At 35.7% G+C, this 12,277-nt stretch overlaps 1 protein-coding gene across 1 annotated transcript in view; it reads right to left on the bottom strand.

Moving 5' to 3' along the window:
* Positions 1-12,277, bottom strand: part of LOC128643789 (histone-lysine N-methyltransferase SMYD1-like) — a 63,820-nt gene that overhangs the window by 42,175 nt on the left and 9,368 nt on the right. Inside the window, exons 5-6 of the mRNA XM_053696602.1 lie at positions 9,760-9,973; positions 5,284-5,414 (exon numbers count right to left, since the gene is read on the bottom strand). Coding sequence (XP_053552577.1) covers positions 5,284-5,414; positions 9,760-9,973 — 345 coding nt within the window. The remainder of the gene's footprint in view (positions 1-5,283; positions 5,415-9,759; positions 9,974-12,277) is intronic.

The following is a 12,277-nucleotide window of genomic DNA, read 5'->3' as shown; positions in this document are numbered from 1 at the left end:
AAAGCCTGCAAACAGTTTGCTAAAGACAAGCAGACTAAGGACATGGATTACTGGAACCATGTCCTGTGGTCCGATGAGACCAAGATAAACTTATTCGGTTCAGATGGTGTCAAGCGTGTGTGGCGGCAACCAGGTGAGGAGTACAAAGACAAGTGTGTCTTGCCTACAGTCAAGCATGGTGGTGGGAGTGTCATGGTCTGGGCCTGCATGAGCGCTGCCAGCACTGAGGAGCTACACTTCATTGAGGTAACATGTGCTGTGACATACTGAAGCAGAGGATGATCCCCTCCCTTTGGAGACTGGGCCACAGGGCAGTATTCCAACATGATAACGACCCCAAACACACCTGCAAGACGACTGCTGCCTTGCTAAAGAAGCTGAGGGTAAAGGTAATGGACTGGCCAAGCATGTCTCCAGACCTAAACCCTAATGAGTATCTGTGGGGCATCCTCAAACGAGATGTCGTCATGGAGGAGTGGAAGAGGACTTCAGTGGCAACCTGTGAAGCTCTGGTGAACTCCATGCCCAAGAGGGTTAAAGGGACACTGTAACCAAAAATTTTCTTTCATGATTCAGATAGAGCATGAAATTTTAAGCAACTTTCTAATTTACTCCTATTATCAAATTTTCTTCATTCTCTTGGTATCTTTATTTGAAATGCAAGAATGTAAGTTTAGATGCCGGCCCATTTTTGGTGAACAACCTGGGTTGTCCTTGCTGATTGGTGGATAAATTCATCCACCAATAAAAAAGTGCTGTCCAGAGTACTGAAACCAAAAAAAGCTTAGATGCCTTCTTTTTCAAATAATGATAGCAAGAGAACGAAGAAAAATTTAAAATAGGAGTAAATTAGAAAGTTGCTTAAAATTGCATGCTCTTTCTGAATTACAAAAGAAAAAATTTGGGTTCAGTGTCCCTTTAAGGAAGTGCTGGAAAGTAATGATGGACACACAAAATATTGACACTTTGGGCCCAATTTGGACAAATTGTTTTTGTTGCCAACGGTTTAGACATTAATAGCTGTGTGTTTGTAGCAAAGTGTCATTACTTCAGTGTTGTCACATGAAAAGATATAATAAAATATTTGCAAAAATGTGAGGGGTGTACTCACTTTTGTGGGATACTGTATAAATAAATATATATATATATATATATATATGTATATATGTGTGTGTGTGTGTGTGTACATATATATTTAAATGTGTATATATGTATTTACAGACATATATACACATATAAACACATAAATACATGGGTATACATATTTAGACATATATATATAACTGCATCGGAGCCCTTTGCTGTTAAGTAGATGAAAACATGTAAAATATTTTTTTATGCAATATTCATATTTAATAAAGTGTTTAACTGTGTTTGCACTGCAAATATTTCACATTCCAATATGTTTCACATAGAAGAATATGTTGTAAGTATTTTTAAAAAGATATTCCTATATATTTCTTTATATACCTATACCTATATATAATCATCTCTATATACTGTATAGGTATAGATATATATTGTACCAAAATACTTTCATATACTGTGTATATATACATACTGTATATATATATATATATATATATATATATATATATATATATATATATATATGTGTGTGTCTATTTAAGGATAAATAGAACATATTCTTCAATGTGAATTTTTAATACATTTGATCTAACTTGTCTGTAGAACCTCTGCATGTGACGTCACCTGCCTTGCTAATATAACAATGATAATCCCACCTGTGATCTATAGAAAGACAGATCACAAAACCAGCTCTTTTTTTGTAATATGTGTGAATGGGAATCCCACAATCTCAGAACTAAACAGCTGAGGAATCTTGAGGGCTCAGCTACGATCTGCTGTCAGCTGTTCATTTAGCGGGATGAGTAGGACAGAGGACATATGCGCAGCATGAAATGTCATATAAATGTCAAGGGATAAGTGCTCAAATGAACCTGCTTGTAAAGCTACTTTATCACTGCCTCTGAACAAACACACTAATAGGTATCTCAGGATAAATATATCTAACAGCTCCCAGGGCCTGTTCAGGCCAAAATGAACAGACTCATTTGCCAGGGTTATAATAGACATTTTATTGACAGCAAATCGTGTAAGACCTAAAAAAAAAATATTACTATACGTAATTTAAAGGGACACTCAAAATATTTTATTCATGATTCAGATAGAATGTACAATTTTAAAAGAATTTTCAATTTACTTTTGTAATCAGATATACTTTATTCTCTTGACACTCTTTGTTGAAGGTGTCTGGAGCACTAAAGGATAGCGTTTTTTTTTTTTAATTTTAACAATTTTAGAAACTTTTAAGCACTAGATGACAGTGCTTGCAAAATATATAACATTGTTAAAAGCATTGTTGCAAATATGCTGCCAAATAGTTCTAAAATAAATTCACGCGACTGAGCATGTTTAGATATGCGCTTCAACAAAGGATACCAAGAGAACAATGTTAATTTGATAATGGACGTCATGATGAAAAAACACTGAGTTTCATGTCCATTTAAACATAAATATAAAGAAAAACTATTGTCTTATACGTATCAGTTTTGTATTTGCTTAGAATATGTGAAAACATGTTTTAAATATTTTACAATCTGTCCTTTTTTAATAACCTATGCAATGTTTTTCAAAGCTAGAACAATGCAGGTATACACATGTTGTAAATCATTTTGATTTCTTGCTGCTGTGTTCTGTTGTTCTTTACTAGTTGCTGTGTCCTGCTGGCCCTTTCTTGCTGCTGTGTTCTGCTGTTCTTTACTAGTTGCTGTGTCCTGCTGGCCCTTTCTTACTGCTGTGTTCTGTTGTTCTTTACTAGTTGCTGTGTCCTGCTGGCCCTTTCTTGCTGCTGTGTTCTGTTGTTCTTTACTAGTTGCTGTGTCCTGCTGGCCCTTTCTTGCTGCTGTGTTCTGTTGTTCTTTACTAGTTACTGTGTCCTGCTGGCCCTTTCTTGCTGCTGTGTTCTGCTGTTCTTTACTAGTTGCTGTGTCCTGCTGGCCCTTTCTTGCTGCTGTGTTCTGTTGTTCTTTACTAGTTGCTGTGTCCTGCTGGCCCTTTCTTGCTGCTGTGTTCTGTTCTTTACTAGTTGCTGTGTCCTGCTGGCCCTTTCTTGCTGCTGTGTTCTGCTGTTCTTTACTAGTTGCTGTGTCCTGCTGGCCCTTTCTTGCTGCTGTGTTCTGTTCTTTACTAGTTGCTGGGTCCTGCTGACCCTTTCTTACTGCTGTGTTCTGCTGTTCTTCACTAGTTGCTGTGTCCTGCTGGCCCTTTCTTGCTGCTGTGTTCTGTTGTTCTTTACTAGTTGCTGTGCCTGCTGGCCCTTTCTTGCCACTGTATTTGTCTGTTCTTTACTAGTGGCCGTGTTCCGCAATCCCTTACTTGCTGCTGTGCTCTGCTGTTCTTTACTATTTGCCATATTCTGCGAACCCTTACTTGCTGCTTTTTTCTTACTGGCTCTTTTTGCTGTTGTATTTTACAGTCCATTAATATTTAATGTGTCCTGCTGGCCCTTACTTGCTGCTGTGCTCTGTTGTTCTTTACTATTTGCCGTATTCCGCAAGCCCTTACTTGCTGCAGTTTCCTACTGGCCCTTTCTTGCTGCTATATTTTGCTGACCATTATTAGTTAATATGACTTGCTGGCCCTTTATTGCAGCTGTGTCTTGCTAACCAACACATGCGGCAATGTCCTGCTGGCTCTCACGTGCTGCTGTATCCTTTCAGCCTACACATGCTATGATACATGATGGTTGTTAGCTGTTTCTTTGAGCTTATCATCTATCCAACAACAGGTATAATAAACATAATTAGTATTCGCTGGCACATGAAAGAGTGCCCCCTAAGATGTTTGCACTATTTGTATTTGGAATTATCACCTAGTGGATTTTGCAACCTGTATGCTTTGTGGTAGCTGCCTATGTCAGGAGATGCACCCAATTTATTCTGAAAGTGCTGCCCAGGTCATAGGAAGAAATATAAGTGTATGAGCCCATTCTTGGATTTAAAAGGGGCAGTAAAGTCAAAATTAAACTTTATTGATTCAGATAGACTATGCAGTTTTAAACAACTTTCCAATTTACTTCTATTATAAAATGTTTTGTTCTCTTGATATCCTTTGTTTAGAGTAAACTTAGGTAGGCTGATAGGAGTTTAGGGACTTGCATGTGTCTATAGCAGTCTATGGCAGCGGTGCTTGTATCTATGTATGACATTACTATAAGCAATGTTACAAATACTGCTGCCAGATGGCTAAAGTCACATGCACGCTCCTGAGCTCATTTAGGATTACTCTTTAACAAAAGAATACCTTAAGAACTACACAAATTAATAATATAAGTAAACTTTACTAACCCTTTAAATTGTGTGCAATTAGTGATATGTTCACTATTGACTTTAACAATAATTTTTATAATTATATAGTTGTAAATAAAATGCCTAGTAGTTCACCAGCTACTTTATTTAAATATATACAATATATATATATATATATATATATATATATATATATATATATATATATATATATATATATATATATATATATATATATATATATATATGTGATGAATAACTTCACTTGGGATCGACACTCACATCTAACTTATATTCATCAACCAGGGTGATCAAGTGGGATAAAAATAGCAGGATACATACTGACTGGATTTGCTCATTTGAAAAATATTTATTGAGGGGGAAAGAGTAACAAAAAAAAAAAAGTGCCAGTACTCATTGATTATTGATTGATATATTTTGCTCAGTAACTTTGAGAAAAGCAAAGTCACAAAGTTGATATATTTTGCAGCCCCCTCTTGTGAAACTATTTACATGATGATTACAGATATTACCTGTTATGAGATAGCAGAGGTGGCGATACTTAGTTCCGGTGAGTACCCTCACAAAAACCCCTAAATATAAATATATATATATATATATATAGTATATATATATATATATATATATATATGTATACATATATATATATATTTATATTTAAAACCTATTGTCATTTCAATAGCTCATAACACATCCCTATACTTTAATAAACTAGTATATAGAAACTTCCTGAGCATTTGAATGCTATTATATGAAAATAAATATTTGTATCTTTGAAAATGGAATGTTGCTATATATATATATAATTTTATATTATGTCCAGTGAATGGCTTATAAAACACCAATCAAGTCATATTAATGAGTCATACTGAAGATTAAATATGTTCTTTTGGTGTAATTGGCACATAATGTCACACAATAAAACACTTACTTGCCATTGTTGAATATCACAGTACAGTTGGGCCAGCAGTCATGATTTACAAGACAAAGGTTTGGGAAAATTCCAACACCAACAGCTCGCAGACCTCTCTGGTCACTCAAGGTAAAACCATTGCAACTTATCTGTTAATGAAAAAAAATCTTTAAAGGAGGAAAACAAAACAAAAAAAACATTGGATATGGAGATATAAAAGGGACATGACTAAGATAGAGCATATAATTTTAAATAACATTCCAATTTACTTCTGTTGTCAAATTTGATTCATTTACTTGGCATCCTTTTTTGAAGGAACAGTAATCCTACTTGGAGCTAGCTGACCACATTGGGTGAGCCAATGACAAGAGGCATATATGTACAGCAACCAATCAGCAGCTAGTTTCCAGTACTGCATTGCCGCTCCTGCACCTTCTTAGGTATGCAGCGTAAAAAATGACAACAAGAGAACAAAGCAAAATAGATCATAGAAGTCAATTGAAAAGTTGTTTAAAATGGCGCACTCTATATGAATCAGGAAGTTTAATTTTGACTTTAAAAAATGGTTAACTGCAAGGAAAACAGAAACAGAGGCGCCACATGTGTAGATCAATCAAAACTGACAAAATCCAAGCAAGATGAGATACAGGATACTCACAAACGTGAAGGCACTCTCTTGTGCCTGTAGGGGCAGGCTGGTATTTTAACAGCAAACCAGCTGGCTGTACCAAGGGATCCCCGTCAGGATATCCTACAGTTGTGGTGGATCTCACAACAGCAACCCTTAACTAGGTTACTTCCAGCAAAAAGGAAAATGTGTCCAGAGGGGAGGAAGGCTAAACAGCCTTATGGTTACTGGCAAGGGAAATGCCACACGAACACCAGATTTGTTAAAAAAGTTTCAAGTATTTTATTTTTCAAAAGATAAAAAATACCATCAGTAACAAATTACAGCTGGGTGTGTTATATGGCAAGTCTCCTTGTATATGCAGAGATAATGGCGACGCGTTTCTCAGGGAAGACCCTGTTTCATCAGGCTTGTATCAGATACAAGCCTGATGAAACAGGGTCTTCCCTGAGAAACGCGTCGCTATTATCTCTGCATATACAAGGAGACTTGCCATATAACACACCCAGCTGTAATTTGTTACTGATGGTATTTTTTATCTTTTGAAAAATAAAATACTTGAAACTTTTTTAACAAATCTGGTGTTCGTGTGGCATTTCCCTTGCCAGTAACCATAAGGCTGTTTAGCCTTCCTCCCCTCTGGACACATTTTCCTTTTTGCTGGAAGTAACCCAGTTAAGGGTTGCTGTTGTGAGATCCACCACAACTGTAGGATATCCTGACGGGGATCCCTTGGTACAGCCAGCTGGTTTGCTGTTAAAATACCAGCCTGCCCCTACAGGCACAAGAGAGTGCCTTCACGTTTGTGAGTATCCTGTATCTCATCTTGCTTGGATTTTGTCAGTTTTGATTGATCTACACATGTGGCGCCTCTGTTTCTGTTTTCCTTGCAGTTAACCATTTTTTGAAGATACACCATCGTTTGGGTGAAGACCGAGAGCTGCCTTATCTATCTATTTCTGGACTCATTTGGACTTCATTTGAACTTTTCCATTTGACCATTTGATACGTCTGTATATATATATATATTTTAACCATTTTTTAATATATATTTTTTATTATTATTATTATTTTTTAATTATTATTGCTCTTTATAATTTTTAGATTTATAATTCTATTCACATATATGGTATTACCAGGGGCATATTGATTGTATTACCATTCCAGTACTATACTCTGCCCGTAGTTATTAGCGCCTCCTATAGGGGATTTGTGGTATTACATCAGTATCACAAATATCCCTGATAATATATTTTAATTTTGACTTTGCTGACCCTTTAATCTGTTAAGAGAAGAAACATAAATTAATTTGCATATGATATTTTTTAGATAAATGAACAAAGACATGTAAAGCGGACTGCAGTATGACGAGTATGTAATCTGTTGTTTTACTATCCATAATGTTTCATTGGGTTGCAATGTAGTGTATGTTTGTTTGTGTTTGACATGTTTGTTAAACATGGAAACATTATTTTGATGGATCATAAGAACTAAAAAGCTCATCAAGTCTAAGTCTGCTCATATTTACACATATTTCTATCTGATGGCAGGTAAGCTTAAAGGGACATTCTAATGTAAAACAATTGCATGCTCTAAATCGTTAAAGTTTACTAGACAAATTAATTTGTTATCCGTTAAGCTTCTGCTAGGGTTCAAGGAAAATAGTGAGCTGAGTGAGGAAGGAACAATACAGAAGTATTACACAACTCACAACAGGAAATGAAACCACACCTAATAATAACAAATTGGACTGCAAACTTTTAACACATATAGGGCCAAATGACAAGTGGCGCGCTAAATAATTTTTTCGCTATTTCCACAGTAATATTTTAAAGGGACCCTAAACACCTTCTGTTTCCATGTAATTATCATTTATTTTTACCATTTATTTTTAGATTTTAATGTTATTTGTTTTTTTGTTTTTATCTAAGCTCTGCTCAAATATTTTTAATTGTCAATGTTACCCCTAAACCACTGCCTACTGAATACGGTGGTATCCGCCATGTTGTAACACACGTTGCTTCCGATATCCTATTGACTTGATGAGCTCTCCCGTATTCAATACCGCGCATGCGCATACTAAGCAAAATATTTGCCGCATCTATGAAGCTCGTTCTCAGTAACTCAGTGATTATTGTTAGCAGGGACTTTAAACACTTGTCATTAAGATTTTGTGTTTTTTTTATTCATAACTTTTTTTAGTTTTTAAAATGCAAATCCCTTTATTTTTTTATTATAGGTGTTCCAATTTGTGTTTTTTTTTACATTTACTTGCGCTTTCTGAGTGCACCGTGCTGAATCCGTGCAGACACGGACAATAAAAGCAGCCGCCTCGCTGAGCTGTAACATTGTGTTGGGCGATCCCTACCCATCCCTCTTTCCCTCACACCGCAAGAATGAATTTTACATTATGAACAGAGTAAAAAAGAATGATTAGCTTTACAAGTGTATTAGCTATAGCTATATAGCAAACACTAGCTGATGCCGGTTTAAAAGATATTCTTGAGGAAAATAAAAATAAAGATAATAGCTGCAAACTTTATAGCAGCAGTAATTTTTTAGTTATGCTGTGAGTGCGATGTCTACATTCCTGCGCGCTCACAGCAATAAGCACAGACTTCCGGTTTTGTCCACATCACTCACAGCCATGTCTGAACGGATTTGGCATGGAGCGCTCAGAAAACGCAAGTAAATGTAATATAAAACACAAATTGGAACACCTATAATTAAAAAAAAAGGTATTTGCATTTTAAAAACTAAAAAAACATTATGAATAAAAAAAAAACACAAAATCCTAATGACAAGTGTTTAAAGTCCCTTTAACGCGGCCGGGTTTGCACACATAATACAAGTTGAAAGTAAAAAGTTAGCGCAACAGCTAAAGTCCAATGTGTGCTAACTTCAGGACTTTGGATACTGTAACCGTGCTATTTTATTCTCACCATAGACTTCTATGGGGCGTGCTTTAAAAAGAAAAAGCTAACAGTTATCGCTCATGACACTGCGTTCCATCAACTGTGCTAAACCTGAAGTGAGTTTCAAATACTTTACATTCCAATGTGTGTATATATATATATATATATATATATATATACAGTATATATATATATATATATATACTGTACATTATAGCCCTATCTAGTCAAACACTTTGTCACATACCATAACATTTTTATCAACTTTTTTATTGATTATAATATGATATGATATATTTTTATTGAAAAGTGTATATATGTGCGGAATACTTTAGTTTAACGTGTTTTACATGTGTTTTGTGCAGCCACCAATCAACAGCTAATGAGCCACTCTATATATGCTTTTCAGCAAAGGATATCAAGAGAATGAAGCAAATTAAATAATAGAAGTAAATTAGAAAGTTGTTTAAAATGACATGCTCTATCTAAATCAAGAAAGCATAAAATTGGGTTTCATGTCCCTTTAAATTTAAGATCTCATAATGCGTTATGGTGTGTTTGTGTTGTGTGTTTGTGTTCTATATGTCACAATTTTCATGTTTAACCAGAGTAACTAATCCACTCAATGTTAAATATAGGAGAAATCCTAATTACTTACTAGGCTGATACAATTTCTTACTAGTCCAGGACTAGTGGAAACTTTCAGCCTTGTTCACATATTATATACACTGGTCTGGTAATTTCCACTACTAAGAAATTGCAATTGTTGAATAAGAAAAAATTGTCTTTATTCCATCTTTAACATTGATAATCCACTAACCAATACACTTTAGTGGTATTTTCCAAAGCATGTATATAATGCATACAGCATTTCATGTCATTCTTTATACACTACTTTAATTGTCTCTTGCAGACATTAGGATCAAGCTTCACCATCATATGTTGACATACCACTCCTAAGATGTGAGATATATACTGCATGCCAAACGGCTGACTCTGACTTGGCCAGAAATCAAGAAAATTCTGAACATCTTCCATGAGTCCATTCTTCTCTTCTTCTTCAAAGTTGTCTATGTGGTTCTGTAAATCATCTATGGAGACTAAACAACCCTCGGTGAGGCCGCTTCCTTCTCTTTCTATCCTCCACATAATTCTTGCAGCGAGTCTGGTTACAGCACAACAGAGAAAAATATTTATATATACATAAGCTAGAGCAAGTAATCACATGCTGTAGTGTTAAAGAGAAAGTTATTGTGTTAACCTTTTAGCTGTTGGAAAGGGGTGCAACACAATGCATGTCAGCAAGGGTTTATCTTAGATTTAGGGATTTAGGGATAGTGTTATGACTAGAGTTACTGTTCAGGTTAGGGTTAAAGGTAGGATTGTGGCTAAGGCTTGGGTTGGAGCAAGGGTTAGGTTAGTGCTAGAGGTAACTTTAAGATTTGAGATAGGGTCAGCATTAGGATAGCTTTAGGATTTGCTCATAGGTTAATACTACAGTAAGGTTTAGTGCTTGGGGTAGAGTTAGTACTAGGGTTATAAAAAGGTTTGGGCTAGGGTAAGTACTAGGGCTAGAAAGGGGTTTGGGGTAGAGTTAGTACTAGGATTAGAAAAGATTTTGGGCTAGGATTAGTACTAGGGTTAGAAAAGGGTTTAGGCTAGGGTTAGTAATAGGGTTAGGTTTAGTGCTTGGGCTAGAGCTAGTACAGTTAGGCATAGGGCTAACTTATTGGTTGCCAGAGAGGGCTACAAATCATTTAAAAGCAATATATTACAGGCTCCTTTGTCATCCAAGGGGTTTATGGCAATTTTCCACAGGCAGCATTGTCACCTTTCCAGTTAACCATATTGTGACCATACTATTACCATAGGAACTTCAAATCTGCAATTTTAAAACATCTAAAAAGCAATTGTCACTGGAGTGATATATGTCAAAAGAACTTTCTTTATTTAGGGACCCTTAGGGAGACTGTGTTCTCTTTGTCTACCTTATGTATGGCTGAGTTAACTTTGTATTGATAAATAAATACATAAATACTGTTTCCGCTATAAAACCCATGATTTAGAAAATAATTACTGAACTTTCTGTACCATATGTGTCTGGTGGGTGAGCAACAGGGGCACTCACTGAAATGTGTTCTTTATATCCAAGCAAAAGCAACCACTTGAGTCTCTTTATTAATGCCAAAAGAGCCGACATTTTTATAATGACATGCAGCACGTGTGCAAAACAAACAACGAAACTGCTGCACATGTTGCATTTTATTTTAGCTTCTCACCCTGGAAAAATGTATAGTTTCCTGCCTGATGGAATAGGATTTTTCCAAAAGTACCATTAAAAGCAATACTTAATTTCTGTTTTCAGGAATTTATATGTTTTTTTCTATTTTCAGGCATTTATAAAAAATCTGATTTTAGGGGTTTATTTTTACATGCACTATTACTGACTGCGGATCCAGCACATCTTATGAAATGATTTACAAATAATTAAATTAACTTCTAAAAAACAGAAATGCGGTTCTTGATATCACCTCTCTGAGACTGACTCCATTTGATTTACCTTTTTCAAACTGATTACTTATTTAGACAAAAATAATTGCTGAAAAATAAGGGACAGTTGGGAGCTGCTATTTCACAACAGAACCTAATTTGGTACAAAACAAATTATAAAATTGATAATGATAATAGAATGAGTGACATCGTTTTTGTGGCCCCGGGGGGGGGGGGAACTGAACTAAAAGTGTGTGCTTTGGTTGGTGGACAAAAAAAGTGACCACAACTCAAAAATAACCCTCTGGAGGCAGCCCTGGAAAATTTGGAGACCAGCCCTATTTTTCATGAGTCAGTAGAATTCACACACACCAGTTTTCTCAAATGGAATTTCTTGGACACTCCTCCAAATCTTAAAATATATTAGTTTGATCAAAAGTGCCAAATTGTTGTTATATATGCACCATACAACCCAATAGCATCTATTAATCACCCCCTTTAAATTCTAGCTTTCCAGCCCAATCTCCTAGCATGCTGGCAGGCCAATCCAGCCTTGTCTGCAGGGGAGAACAGCAAACATTGGATACCCTGCATCCTTAGTTTATTCTGACCCTGTGCATTTTTAAGATATATATTAGTATTGTGTGTTTAATAGGCATCAATTTATAAGTAGTCCTCCTTAAAGGGATACTGAGCCCAAATTATTTATTTCATGATTCACATAGACCATGCAATTTTAAGAAACTTTCTAATTTACTCCTATTATCAATTTTCCTCCACTATTTTGGTATATTTATTTGAAAAAGCAGGAATGTAAGCTTATGAGCCAGCCCATTTTTGGTTTAGCACCATGGATAGCGCTTGCTGCTTTGTGTGTACATTTAGCCACCAATCAGCAAGCTGTACACAGGTGCTGAACAAAAGATGGGCCGTCTCGTAACTTACATTCCTGATTTTTCAAATAAAGATACCAAGAGAA

Source organism: Bombina bombina, unplaced genomic scaffold (assembly GCF_027579735.1).
Source record: "Bombina bombina isolate aBomBom1 unplaced genomic scaffold, aBomBom1.pri scaffold_459, whole genome shotgun sequence".
Lineage (NCBI taxonomy): Eukaryota > Metazoa > Chordata > Amphibia > Anura > Bombinatoridae > Bombina > Bombina bombina.
Note: the sequence above shows the minus strand (reverse complement) of the source record. Positions and strands in the feature narration are given on the sequence as shown.